The 15,530-nt window shown below is 39.5% G+C and overlaps 1 protein-coding gene across 4 annotated transcripts in view; it reads right to left on the bottom strand.

Moving 5' to 3' along the window:
• Positions 1 to 15,530, bottom strand: part of LOC133488347 (metabotropic glutamate receptor 4-like) — a 217,301-nt gene that overhangs the window by 31,668 nt on the left and 170,103 nt on the right. For all 4 annotated transcript variants that reach the window (XM_061796089.1, XM_061796099.1, XM_061796106.1 and 1 more), the window contains 3 exons: positions 8,751 to 8,886; positions 6,344 to 6,498; positions 4,497 to 4,637 (listed from right to left, as the gene is read on the bottom strand). In XM_061796089.1, coding sequence (XP_061652073.1) covers positions 4,497 to 4,637; positions 6,344 to 6,498; positions 8,751 to 8,886 — 432 coding nt within the window. The remainder of the gene's footprint in view (positions 1 to 4,496; positions 4,638 to 6,343; positions 6,499 to 8,750; positions 8,887 to 15,530) is intronic.

Raw genomic sequence — 15,530 nt, 5'->3', positions numbered from 1 at the left:
AAAATGATTGAATTCTGTTCTTGCCTCTAAGAAGTTAAGATTGATCCCTTTCATGTATATTAAATCCTTGTAAACTGAATATTCACCATATTTCCTTTAACAGCTCATTCCTTTCTTTTTAATGATCATTTGATGCCTGTGGGTGATCACACTGTCCTGTACTGTATGTATATCTCTGACTGAGGAGTCTTACTGTATATGAGGTAGGTTTAGGGTTTTTCCAAATCCACTTTTGGCAAGAGACTCCAAGGAGCATCATGCAACTGATGTTTGCTTTAAAGGTCGCATAAAAAGGGTAGTTGATACAAAAATATGTATTTTATATGATAGTACTTATTTCTACAGCTCCGCTTGGTGAAGTTGTGCATTTATAATTTCTGCTTCCACTGAGTGCATCTGTCTTTAGAGACATAATCTGATACAGGGGCATTAATAATGCAGCACATAGTAAATCATACCTAAAATCATGTTAATTTAGCTATAATTCAATTTAGATTCAACTGAGATATGCTATATTTAGTTCTTAATCATCTTGAATGTATTCTAAACATCAAATATGTGGTAATTCTTGTGGTACAATTTCAAACAGGGATTAACAAATCAAAACAGCAACAGGCAGATGTAGTCAGCTGATACACGTAGTCATCCTTAGCCTCTGGGGAACCACATGCGCAAATTATATACAGTAGTATATCCGCATTTTGTGCGTTTTCACTTCTTTTCAAAGTCAGTGACACTGTTTCTAACTTTGATTTTGGAAGATAATCTGACCCTGCTAGTATGGTGCATAAATTTGCATCTTGTTCCAAGACACTATACTTATATGGATCATACTCTCCCATGTGCTAAAGTAAGAAAAGCCGTGAAGCTATGCATTTTTCTGGCTGCGTGACTTCTTCAGTCAAATTAAGTCTGTCATATACATAACTTCATGCCAGATAAGCACTGTAGGTGGAGCAACCCTAAAAGATGGCGTCCCATGCGTTCTCCTTTCTACATCTACTGAAGCACATTTCCTTTTACCCACTCTAGAGGCTGCAGTAAGTCAAGCACCCTGGAAAGGTGAAACATACAAAAAAAATGTCGGTAACCCCCTACACACTCTTGTGGACTTACACGCTGCCAGAACTAAGACAAGAGCATGCAAGATCCTCTTGGACCCTACACATCCTGGTCACCACTCTACCAGCTCCTTCCCTCAGGTAGGTGTTTATCAAACAATGCAAACCAAAACCAGCAGACATTTCAACAGCTTCTTCCCTCTTGCCATCAACCACTTAGTTGACTTACAGTTCCACTGTAATATGATGCTAATTTTGTACATCTCTGTTGAGACACTACTACATTATTCATACACTCACTGTTGTAATCTCGTCACTCTGCACTATTTGTATCTGTTGTTGACCAATACTGACCACTCATGTGTTTAAGAACTATCTGCACCATTTTCAAAATTGTCAATGTTCCAGATTATTGCATTATTAGTCACTTCAAACTGCTCAAAATCACAATTACAACTGTTATTGTATGAGCAATACCACATTACTGGAAACCATTCATTGCTCAGTGAATCTCCATAGTGTGTTTTTTATGGCCCAAAAGTATATTTTGTCACAGTGGATGTCTGTTGTCGTACTAGAGCGGCTCCAACTACCGGAGAGAAATTCCTTGTGTGTTTTTGACCTTCTTGGCAAATAAAGATGATTCGGATTATTTTTGCCCTTCTTAGTGATCAATTTGTCAGCGGGGATGGGGTGTGAGGATGGGTGGGCGCCCTGTGCGGTCGCACACTTTGCACATGCCAATTTCCGCCATTGACTGGAGTTCACGTCTGTGATCGAACTGTAAGAAACCACCGAAAGGTAATAGTATTTACAAACAGACGAGCCAAACGAAAGACATCCTTAACGCCTAAACAGAAAAAAAAAAGTCTACAGTGGGCTAAAGAAAAACAATCATAGACTGTGGATGACATAGTTCAAAAACAGTAAAAACCTTCCTTCAAGAAGGATATATAATGTCAATGGGCATGGCCTGAAAATAGTCCAGATCTCAATCCAAATCTGTGGTGGAAATTAAAGAAAATGGTTAGTGACAACCCGTGACCCTTGTGAGGATAAAGTGGTACAGAAAATGGATGGATGGATGGTTAGTGACAATACTCCAACCTGCAAAGTTGAGCTGGTAAAACCAATCAGAGTAAGTTGGAGCTTGATTGATGAAGAATACCGTTTGTCACTGATTAAATCCATGCTTCAAACTGCAAGCTGTTTATAAAAGCCACAGGTTGTGCAACAAAGTACGAGTGGTGTAGTGTTGTTGTGTTTTTCATTTGTTTTTCATGATTCCATTTTTTTTTCTCAGTACTGAGTGATTCCTATTTTTTTCCTTTACTTACTCCCCCCCCCAATAAAGTGACTGACTACAACAATTTTCTTTCTTGCTTTTTATTTTTAGTTTTTCTTAAAGTCAGAAAGGTGGTATTTTGAAGAAAAAAATTATTTCGTGCAACATACGGGATTTGACTTTTTTTCAACAAAATTAAACATTTAAATTCTAGATTCTCCAGGAGCGGTTATTCCATAATTCTTGCCAGGGCTTGTATATCCATTCTTAAAATTTGTAAAATATACAGATACAGTACAGAGTATACATCAACCAGCCAGGCACAACATTATGACCAAGATATTACGAAACACTTGAGCGGTATCAAATAGTATGCCTTTATGTGGTAAAGGTAATAATGCTGTTGTATTGTACTTGTTTTTGTTGAGGACTCTGGTTATAACTGTACAACTTTACTGTAGAGCTGTGTCATATTGGTTAATGAATACATTTCTGACAGTGTCAATCAAAACTTTAACATCCATCCATCCATCCATCAATTTTCTTTACTGCTTATCCTCACGAGGGTCGCGGGGTGTTGGAGCCTATCCCAGCTATCTTCGGGCAGCAGGCGGGGTACACCCTGAACCAGTCGCCAGCAACAAACAACCATTCGCACTCACATTCACACTTACGGGCAATTTAGAGTCTTCAATCAACCTACCGCGCATGTTTTTGGGATGTGGGAGGAAACCGGAGTGCCCAGAGAAAACCCACGCAGGCACAGGGAGAACATGCAAACTCAACACGGGTGGGGCCGGGATTTGAACTCCGGTCCCCAGAACTGAGAGGCAGACGCTCTAACCAGTCGGTGACCGTGCCAGCAACTTTAACATCCATCCATCCATCCATTTTCTGAGCCGCTTCTCCTCACTAGGGTCGCGGGCGTGCTGGAGCCTATCCCAGCTGTCATCGGGCAGGAGGCGGGGTACACCCTGAACTGGTTGCCAGCCAATCACAGGGCACATACAAACAAACAACCATTCGCACTCACAGTCAAACCTACGGGCAATTTAGAGTCTCCAATTTATGCATGTTTTTGGGATGTGGGAGGAAACCAGAGTGCCCGGAGAAAACCCACGCAGGTACGGGGAGAACATGCAAACTCCACACAGTCGGGGCCGGGGATTGAACCCGTGTCCTCAGAACTGTGAGGCTGACGCTCTAACCAGTCGGCCACCGTGCCGCCAACTTTAACATTATTAAAATTAATTTAACAAAAATTAATATTATGAACATTAACATTATTATATTTGTAAAGGCAGAATATTAGATACCATTATATTGTGCAATATGTCATAATGGCGTGGCTGGTCAGTGTATATGATATTATAGCATATGTTTTAAATGCCATAGTGATTCAAAAATAATTATCCATCACAAGCACTGTGACAGAACATTTTGCACTGATCAACAGATGTCGTCTCATAAATTGACTTTCTCTCCTCTATGTATAAATGAAAATGATGAGCTACATATGTATGCAAGCAACACATCTACTGAGTACAATCAGAATTAGTTACAGGGGTTGAACAGGAAACAAGCTGGTGTAAATGTATTAGTAAAGGCAGCCCTCTACTCTTTTTGTATTGCGACTCTTTACCAAGCTGGGAATGCATCTCTTAGGGATGTGATTTAACCATTACTGGTCCCATCTGCAAATACAGTAAGCCTCCGAGCATTGCAGTGTTGCATCCCAAATCAGTGGGGTGGGAGACAGTCTGGAGGATCCCTCTGACTTTAATGGCCTGAAAGCTTGTTTTCAGCGTGTGTCATTGGATTTACTATTGATTATGTTTTCAGCGCATGTGTCAATGGGTTTTGTGATCATTATTGTCATCTTCTAGAAACTAACCAGCACACACAGAAACATTCACTTCCCTGGAACAAAATTAGAGGCTCACATTTACTTATCTACATCCATTATGTTTAGGATAAAGGTGAGAGTGGAATGTGGTTGTGCAATCTCAGATGATTAATACATCTACGTCTGTGCCACCAAGAAACACAATTTATATTGTATTTAAAGGTCAATTTACTTGGTGATTGATTGAGAGTTTTCCTTTGCCCGAGTGCCTCAGTTTTTATTGCGTTGCGTTGCATTGACTCACTTGTGCACTTTTTGAAGCCAGAGCCTTTCTTCACAGCATGCCGACTAAGTTTGCACTGGAAGTTGTTCTCCCAGAACTCTGCAAACCAAATGTTTCGCCTGTTGTTCTCCAGTGTTCGGCTGATGAAGTAACGGTCAAACCCTGGAAGAGAACAGTTTCAGATTTATATTTAAATTTCATTCATTTTTCCACAAAGGCACTCTGTGTCATTGTTCAGTTCAGTGTGTGAGTATAATTACAAATACGTGAGTACTATTTTCAATATCTGTAGCTGATGTTACAGCCTTTTTACAGAATGGAATACATTCTTTGTTTCTTCAAAATTCTACACACAGCACCCTGTAATGACAACATGATATTTTTCTTTTTTGTGCAAATTTATTAATACACAATCACATATCCCTTATATTTACAACTTTTGCACAATACACTGTTCCACCTTTGGCATTAATTACTGCACAAGTGTTTTTTAATATGAAACCACCAGCTTGGCACACTTTGTGCAGTTTTGCATTTTCCTCTTTGGATCACCTTTCATGCTCCATCAGGTTGGATGGGGAGTGTCTGCGCACAGATACTGTATTTTTACCTCTCTCCAGGTACTGTATGTTCAATTAGATTCAAGTCTGGTTTCTGGCTGGACCACCCAACGACATTCCGGCATTACCAGATAACTAGCAACCCTTTAATCCTCAGTGACTGTTTTTCTCAATGTCTTTATGTCTCAAAAGTGTTCTCTGTCAATTGACTGTCTGTTGTCGTACTAGAGCTGCTCCAATTACCGGAGACAAATTCCTTGTGTGTTTTTTGGACATACTTGGCAAATAAAGATGATTCTGATTCTGATTCACAGAGTTGTCCGGAAGCCACTCCGTTGATATTTTGGCTGTGTGCTTAGGGTCGTTTTCCTCTTGAAGGATGAACCATCACCCTTGTCCGACCCAAGAGGGCTCTGAACCAGGTTTTCATCCAGGATGTCTCTGTACATTGTTTTACTCAACTTTCCCTCAATCCGACTAGTCTCCCAGTTGCTGCCACTAAAAAGGTGGGTTTAGGCCAAATCAAGGAGGGTTTCATCTACCTTTGATGTAATGGCTTCCATCTGGCCAATCTACCATTACAGACCAGATTGGCAGATTGCTGCAAAGATTATTTTCATTCTGGACGATTCTCCTCTTCCCACAGAAGAAAGAGCAACCCTTGGGTTCTTGGTCACCTCCCAGACTAAGGCCCTTCTCCCGGGATCGCTCAGTTTAGACAGGAGACTAACTCTAACTTGCTGCTTCCGATTTTCTTCCATTTATGAATGATGGAGGCCACTGTGCTGATTGGGACATTAAAAAGAGCAGGATTTTTCATGTACCATTCCCCACATCTGTGCCTCACGTCAATCCTGTCTACAGGCAATTCCTGAGACATCATGCTTGGTTTGTGCTCTGACATGCACTGTAAACTCCAACTCCCTATACATACAGGTGTGTATCTTTTCAAATCATGTCCAATTAATTGAATTTGCCCAAAACACCTCCAATTAGGCTGTAGAAACAAACACTTCAAGGATAATCACCAGGACGCTCTTGAGCTCAATTTTACATTTCATGACAAAAGATGGGAATACCTAAGTAGACGTTATTTCTTAGTAGTTGTTGTTGTTGATTTATTCGAGAAAAAAAATTCATGCTGTCACAGTGTGTTGTGTGTAAAATTTTAAGGACAAGGACTTTAATCTTGGAATAAGGCTGTACATAATGTGGAAAAAGTGACACGCTGCATATACTTTCCAGAAGCACGTTTTTTTCTTAAATGTAGTGTTTTGAGTTAAGGGTTGAATCCGAATTACACAGTACCTTTGATGGATTGTCGTTTCGGCAGGATGGTTACAGCACCTTCAGCCATCTCTTCCTGGTTCAGTATCGGGGAGATTTTGGACCCCCAGCTGTCTGAACCTACCCAGATAAAATGGCCTGTTTGATTGGCCTTCTTTGCTGCCTGGAGCAGCCGCCTAGAAGAAATGAAAGGCTCTGTAAAGTTGTGCAATATGTTATTTGCTGATGTATTTAATGCATGCAGGCATTCATCACCTGAAAACATAAGTTTGTTATTCAAATGCGCCCTGAAGATGCAGCAAAGCTACTATGCAGGTAATTCCATGACTATAATACTCTACTCAGTCTGGACGTATTTGCATAAAGCTACAGAGGCAGTAGAAATTATTTGGATCCAAAGACTCAAAATGTCCTCAGAGTACATTCTGGTTTTTGCACAAAGCACCCCCCTGCCACAGTTGTCCAGGCTTGCTGCCAATGAAGTAAATATAAGGCGCTGCACAGGCACAGTTGAAAGATGGAGTGCAGCAACATCAAATTTTTAAAACGCCATCTGGCCTTTGTGGCTTTACTGACCCTCAATGCTCCAACAACAGAATAACAAAACAGAGACGAGCAACTTATTATGTTGTAGGTGCATCCTTTTTACCTGGATTTTGCTGTCAGTACAAATATTATCAGACTTTATATTTCCATGCATGGCTACTATATTCTTAGGAAAAAGAAAAAAGATAGGGAGCAGTTGTGAGGCTTTCTTACCACCTTTTATGACCTCAAGATTGTGCCATTTGATGAGGAATAATGGAAATAGCCTCTAATTTGTATTATGTGCTCTGTATACAAAATTGGGAGGAATATATTTTCTGCAAATAAGTGAGATATAATATGTAATTCATAAGCAAGGAGTAAAAGTATGGTCCACCTGGGAACTTCCTTTTTATTCCCACTCCACAAAAAACAAAACAAAAATTTCCCACTCCAATTAGTACAATTATTTTACATTGTTCAAAATGTTTACTTATCAACACTATTTATAACAATTGAATGCAACAATTATCTGATAACTATATCATACCAAAAATTTTATATTACAATGATATTGAGAGTTCCATTTTCTTCGTTTTCATGTTTCAGTAATATCAAATGCATCCAAATGTTGAATTAACACAAGTGTCACACAAGCTGAAAAAAACCAGCAACACAAATGTTGTAAAACAAACCCACTGGACAAAGGATATAATTCTTCATGTTTAAAACCCAGAGATACCAAAGTAATTCATCTGCACATGTCCAGCACTTCATTAATAGGACACTATATTCAGAGCAGTTTGGTAAGTTATGAGGACTGCACGGGGTTCAAGGATCAGCAGGAGTGTGGAGCCGAGATCCCACTGGCTTTAGGTAATTACTATATATCCACACAAGGAGCCGTTATCTGGATGGGATTAAGTCAATGAGCACAGGGACTTCTGGCCCTGTCATCACCAAGGGACCGCCCTAATTCACTGGCCTCAAGAAATACACTAGCCTAGTAAGTGGTTGCCAGGAGACAGCTTCCCTTACAAAGCCGCAACAGTGCTGTGTGTGATGATTACGCCCACAACTAATGAATTCATTCTTAATGGAAACAATCCGTCTTCAAAAGCAGATAATGAATTAGAACAGATACAGTTTAGTCGCCACAAGGGTAACTTTAGTATTTCAATAAATGGAAACATGTTAATTTGGGAAGGCACGGTGAAAGACTGGTCAGCACATCTGCCTCACAGTTCTGAGGACCGAGGTTCAAATCCCAGCCCCGCCTATGTGGCGTTTGTATGTTCTCCCCGTGCATGTGTGGGTTTTCTCTGGGTACTCTGGTTTCCTCCCACATCCCAAAAAAACAGGCGTGGTAGGTTAATTGAAGACTCTAAATTGCCGTAGGTGTGAATGTGAGTGAGAATGGTTGTTTATTTATATGTGCCCTGCGATTGGCTGGCGACCAGTTCAGGGTGTACCCCGCCTCTTGCCCGAAGATAGCTGGGATAGGCTCCAGCAAATGGATGGATGTTAATTTTTATGACAAAGCTAGTAGTTGTTATGAGGCACTTTTGAATACAATGCAGAAACATTCAGTGAAATGTTGCTCATGTAATGCTTCAAATGCTGTAGAAACCATTTTGTACCTATAATTGTCCTCAACGAGACACAAAAACGTTTTCATTTTAGGAGACAAAAATGCTATTTTTAGTTTTTATAACCAGTAGTTTTGCTTGCTTTTCCTTGTACTGTAGTTAGATTAGGAGAGCAGTAGAGTGTTCTAAATTAAGCAAAATGAATATATGCAAGTCCAAGACAGGGGAAGAAAGTCTAAAAACTCAGTTATATGATGACACTTTATTAAAAAAAAAAAATAATAATAATAAATAAAGGATTTCACTTAACTGACCTTATGTCATCTTCATTGGCAAATATAATGACCACCCGGGCGTTGGGGTTCTCACTCAGCCTACGAATGATCTTGTCAAACTCCCCAGCTTTTGGTTCACGTGGAATTTTCACAGACTGAGAAATGCACAGGCCACCTGAAAAGGGGGACAACCACGAAAAGTAAAATTTAAAATGTCAACAATAACTTAAGGTTCATTGTTCAAACTTTCATGAGATTCTGAGTATGGTGCTAACAATAGAGGTGGACTGTTCCATTTGGAGATTCACTCACATTTTCAAATACAGTAAGTGATTTCAGATGCAGTCTTTGTTTTGCAAAGCAAAGCAAATACACAAGGTAACTCAATGTGCTTTACATGATTTAAAGTATTTAAAAACAAAGGAAAAAACATCTTATAAACATTTAAAACAAAGAGAAAAAAAATACATACAATTAAAACAGCGTACAGTGCAAGAAATATCATTTAAAAGTGGAAATGCTCTAGAAAGCATGGGAAAAAAGTTTTTAACCTGGACTTAAAAACATGCACACTTGGGGCTGACGTCACTTCTGTTGGCAACTTATTCCATTTGTGTGCAGCATAATAGCTAAATGCTACTTCATCATGTTTGCTTTGGACTCTGTGCTCCACTATTTGACCTGAGTCTGTCGATCTCAGAGCCCTATTGGGTTTATATTCCATTAGCATTTCATTCATGTATTCAGGGCCTAAACCGTTTAGTGATTTGTAGACCAGTAGCAACCTATTCTAAAGCTGACTAGAAGCCAGTGTAAAGACTTTAGAATTGGAATAATATGCTCTGACCTCTTTGTTCTGGTCAGAACCCGAGCTGTAGCATTCTGAATGAGCTGCAGGTGTTTAATGCTCTTTTTAGGGAGTCCAGTCAGAAGACCATTACAATAGTCAAGTCTACTTGAGATAAAAGCATGGATGAACTTCTCCTGGTCTGCTTGACACTCAGAGCCTTCACTCTGGATATGTTCTACAGATGGTAGAAGGCAGTTTTAGTAATTGATTTGATATGACTGTTGAAAGTCAGGTCGGAATCTATCAGAAGACCAAAGTTTCAGACTTGGTCTTTGGTTTTTAAAGAGAGTGACTCCAGGTATCCTTTTTTTATTGCCAAAAACAATTATCTAAGTTTTGTTGTGGTTTAATTGAAGAAAATTTGGCTCATCAAGTTATTTATCTGTTTTAGACATTGACACAACACCTCAATTGAACGGTAGTCATCTGGAGACACTGCTAGATATGACTGTGTGTCATCTGCATAGCTATGATAGTCAAAATTCAAGTTCTGAAGAATTTGACCCCGGGGTAGCATATACATGCTGAACAGGAGGGGTCCAAGAACTGACCCTTGAGGGACCCGATAGGCCATTGCCATTCGCTGAGATGGAACACTTTCAATGGTTACAAAAATAACTCCTTTCCTCCAGGTAGGACCTGAACAATCTAAGGACAGTTCCATTTAGTCCTACCCACGTTTCCAACCTGTTCAGCAGTATATTATGATCTACCGTATCAAAAGCCGCACTGAGGTCCAACAAGACCACAATTGAGACCTTTCCCAAGTCAGTATTCAACCTTATATCCTTTAGCACTTTGATAAGAGCAGATTCTGCACTATGATGAGTTCGTAAACCTGATTAAAATTTGTCAAATAGTCCATTTAAGTTCAAGAAATTGCTGAGTTGATTAAAAATAACTTTCTCAACAATCTTTGCTATTAAAGGGAGATTTGAGATGGGTCTGTAGCTTGTTAACATGGAAGCGGCCAGCGTTCTATTTTTTAGCAGAAGCTTAATGGCAGCTACTTTAAGAGCTGTAGGAAACTCGCCTGACGGAAGTGAGCAATTGATTATTTACTACAAATCAGCTTGCAGACTTCGCAATAGCTTTGAAAAAGTCAGATAGTATTGAGTCAAGACAGCTCGTTGATGGTTTCAGCTGCTGAACTGTTTTCTCTACAGATTTTTGGTCAACTGTATCAAATTCTGACATGATAATAGAGTTTTTCCTGGGTGGCTTTAGATGTAGTATCATTTTATCATTTTGCTGATTTGTACTAATATTTAACCTGATGGGTTGTATTTTTTCACTAAAATAACAAGCAAATTCATTGCATTTATCTGCTGTTAGGAGTTCTGGAGCTCTCTGATTCTGAGGGGGGAAGTTGTCAACCACAGCAAACAGAGTGCGAGTATTGTTGAAGTTCTTACTGATGATTTCAGAAAAGTGTTTCTGTCTAGCCCTGACTAACTCTTGGTTAAAATTACAAAGACTTTGTCTGTAGAAGTCATAGTCAATTTGGAGTTTAGTTTTTCTCCACTTACGTTCTGCTTTCCTACACTTTGATTTAGAGGTCTTTACCATCACTGTGCTCCTCCACGGTGTCAACGTCAACAATGTCACCATGACCAAGCACACCGGCATAGTAAGTTTGGATAAAATGTGACAATGTGAAATTTTGTATTGTTATTTACATAAAAATGTCGATAACTTTGTACTGTTCTGGCCGTTTTAGGCCACACACAAAAAACCCACAAAACAATAATTTTGTACTGTAAAGTAATATGTGTGCATATGGCCTAAAAAAAGTGCTTGAGTGTAACGGACAATCGGCTATACCGGACGACCACCCGCCCCGGTGAGCCCATTCTATCGAGGTTCCACTGGTTTACAGATTAGCAGTTACTTCAGCAGAGGACAACAGACACATTCCATTGTGAGGACTGAGCAACGTCTCTAGCTAGGGACATAATGGTGCGGGAGGATTCATACTTTAATTCAGTTCATCTGCGCCTAAATGCTGCCATTAAATCAAAAGATGCAATACATTGAAATGCAACCACTATTTCTACCTCAATAAGGAGTTTCATTTCATCTTTCAACTGAATGATAAAGGTATTTTTCAAAATAAATACGTAACATTTGAATAGTAAAGTCTTGCATTTTATAATTGTGCCTTAGCTTTTTATATGCATGGTAAATGTAATATATTGAATTCGAGTTTCATATTGAGCAAATACAAGACAGAAAAAAGGCGGGAACTTAACAGTTTGCAATATTTGTACAATTTCTACTCTCTCAGTGGCCATGGATAGGGGAAGCCTTGGTGAAACTGAAGCAGAGGTTATCTGTCCGCCTCTCTCTATCTCTATCTACACTTACACTACCCTCAGAGGCTCATGGGAAATTTACCAGCGGTTCCGTGCTTTCTGCGACTCTATCAATGATTGAATTCTATGCTTTTGCCTCACCGGTACTTCAGACCCCCATTCCCTCAACATCTACTGTGTGGAAGCAGAGCACTCATCCCTTCCTTTTCTTTTCTCCTCACATTAGTGGCAGCCGCCACCCACCTCAGGAGGGAATAGATAGAGGACCGGGGGATGAGAATGCAGCCTCTGGGAGGTAACTGCTTTCGTGATTGTGTTAACACAGCAATTTGATTCATTGCCAACACAATCCATTCATTCATCAATGCATCCATCCTCATATTGGTCAGTGGAAGAAATTTTTCCTGGACTGGAAGGCCGATGCTGACAAATTCACTGTTACTCAATCTCTATACACTTCGAATGATTCGTGTTTGCCCTCTGCGTACATAAAAAAATACTACAATACTTACTAATCAATCAATCAATAAAACCTTTATTTATACACAGTGGCACCTTTCAAACTTATAAAGCAATACAAAGTGCTTCTCAAGACAAATGATAAAAGACACAAACACAAAGCAGTCTCTGAGCCCCTGCGACACCAACTACCCGGGGGTAAAAGTCGTTACAATTAAAAAAAAACATTGTTAAATATATACTAACAGCTGTTGAGACATGGCTGAGCACAGAGTGGAGCGAAGAAGCGCCATAATGGAGGGCCGTCAGCAACAGAAGCTGTGACGGCATAGTGACAGACAGAACAAATGTTGTTGTTTACTATTTGTTTGTTTGTGTTTGTCTCCCCAGAAAAGCTCTGGAGCCTCTTTTGCCCTTCAGTTGGAAATATACATTAAAATTTACAGAGAATGTTTGCAGAATAACAGGCCGTGGCTTTTGTAAAACCAAACTTAACAACCACGTAGGGCTTTCAACTACATTATGACACGTAGAAGAGGAAAACCTGTTACCTCTCAAACCCTGGTATGTTGCAGCCCAAATAATAAGTTGCTCCGTGACTCCTGTCACTTTGTGAGACATGAGAGTCGAGGCGTGACAGCACCTGCCGTTTCAAGGCTGAAAGTGACCTTAACGCTGGAGGCTACAGCTTATGGCTCTGCACTTTCTGTCTGACAGGTGAATGACAGACGGTTGAAATGATCCCAAAATTTCAATTAAGGGTTCTTCGACCCAAAACATCATATATATATAAGTGTAGAATAAAAAGTAAGCATAAAAATAAAACAAAAACCTATGATTAAGTGTTTTGATCAGACTGGTTGAGGCAATGGTTGACAAAAAAAAACAATTTGTTTGATGCCAAAGCAACAATAATAAATAATTGAACATTAAAGTTGACATTTTTATATAATTTGTATTTTATATTTGCTTTAAATAAGGAGAATCTATTGTGGATATCAAAATCCAAGACGAGAGTTGTCTGCTGTGCTAGTACAAACATTTCTATACACTAAAAGAACCAGAATTTTTTTGTTTCAAGACATGATGTTGCAAGCACAGTACATTCATTGTCTTCTTTAGCATTGAACCAAGACTTCTGCATTAAGTTACGCTTGGTATTAAATTAATTAAATCAAAAAACTAGCATGGAATAAATGCTTGTCACCTGGGGCTTGTCTTTAAAATGCTAGAAATTGTTTTGAAAAAATGGGTCACAATCTATTTTTTATTTATTTTTTGAATAAGTCAGGAGCCTGAGTTATTTTGACCACAAAATCTGGTTGACCAGAAATGATGAACAGCATTTTACCCAAACTGACAGTGGCTCAAAAGTAAATTGTAATTTGTTGCCAAGTTTCCTTATAATAAGGAACAACAGCCTTTCGTTCGGTGAAGTGGCTTACAAATAACTACTGAACAATCCACGGTCCACAAACAAGTTTTGTTCAGTCGTTTTTGTGGACTCTCGCTTACAAAAGAAATCAACAAACAAGCGGGTGGAAACATAACCTTTCCGGCAGCATTAATGAGCACATTGTGACAGACAGACTCATACTCCAGGGTGAGAGCTAGCCCACCCACCTCTGATTACAGGAGAGGAAGCTTTCTGCTGACCCAATAAGATGATATGAATATTAGTCCATATAGGGAAATCACTTGTGGTTGACGTTCAACATATAAGTAAATTGTGGATGATGATGTGTTATGCTGAGAGAAATGTCAATATAGGCAGAAGTATGTACAGTAAATCCAGTACAGGTCTTTTAGAAGTTATGTTCATTTTCTTGCATGACCCGTTGAAGTCATGCCAAACTCATGTCATGAAACACACAATAAAACTGACAAATTGAAGCATCCCATACTATACTGCAGCAGCCACTGTTGAAAACTTAATGAGCAGTGTATTTCTCTCCCAACGCTCATTGCTCCTAATGGCTGAGCGCCATCTAAAACCAGTTCTAAAAATAACCCCTGCAGAGGAGACGGCGAGCATCTTCTCTCGTGTCTTCCATTGTTTGCCAGATTAGATCACAAATATTACTTTTTGCTTGACACCTGTGAGTGAGCAGCTGCCCTGAACATTGCATATTTTTTTCGATAGTTGCATATTTTTTTTCCATGGTGGCTGATTGCAGCACACCTCATTTACCTGGTAAACAATAGAGCAGAAGTGCACAAAGGGGTTGAGTGGGTAGTGTGATGGAAGGGTAGCCATATGAATAACCTGTTTAGTTAATTTGACTAGGTTCAATATGTAGCTGGGTAGCAATAACGACTCCCAGAAATAAACAGAGCTGATGGTCAAACACGACGAGACTTGTTAGAAATGTGACTTTGCATAGCACTGTAAAGAGAAAAAAACTTTACAGCTTCTTTCCAATCATTTAATAGGGAACAGTTAATAATTGTGTTTGAGCTGCACAGAGCTGTGAATTCCCATCAGCTTTGATCAAGCCTTTCAGAGCACTGGGCAGACCGACCACAATATATGCCTCGCTCCTGATCTAATGTGACCAATATCCATCTCCCTATACAAGGACAGTGCCATAAAAAAAACCATAATAAAAACAAAACACAAAAACGCAGTAAGTGAACAAAATGACGATGAAGGAGATAACACAACGTTGGCAAATAAATAACATATCCCTTCTATTTGGTCAACTCTATCACAAAGAATTTATGCAGTTGAATATGGGCTGTGCGTTAAGATTGCAACAGTTTCCCTGCTTTCCAGTCAGCGCATGCTGTGACACTCTAACTTGCTCAGCGGCAAATTGAATTGATGCAGCTGAGGGTTGGCAAGAAAAATACCAATCCAGGTAAAAATCCCAAAATCAAAATGCAACCTGAGGTGAACATAAAAAAATAATTTCTCATCTAATTATCAGAGGAACCATGAGCAGTTGAAGAGGAGGGAAATGCTGGATGGATCATTATGGAAGGTGACCGTGTTCTCAAAAGGCTCAGTTTTAGTCCCGAGCCAAAGCCCTCCACCCTGTTAAAGGGTCCTGGAGAAATTTCCCCGACGCCCTGAAGGGCTATTCTGTAGCTGTGGCCTCATTTTACATGGCTGAGGGCATAACAAGAAATACATTTCTCCTTGAGCAATCAATTGCAGTGGAATACCCCATTACATTTATTGAAGGCTGCTGA

The sequence above is a fragment of the Phyllopteryx taeniolatus genome, chromosome 1 (assembly GCF_024500385.1).
Source record: "Phyllopteryx taeniolatus isolate TA_2022b chromosome 1, UOR_Ptae_1.2, whole genome shotgun sequence".
NCBI lineage: Eukaryota > Metazoa > Chordata > Actinopteri > Syngnathiformes > Syngnathidae > Phyllopteryx > Phyllopteryx taeniolatus.
The sequence above is the reverse complement of the archived record's forward strand: the minus strand, read 5'-3'. Positions and strand labels throughout refer to the sequence as shown.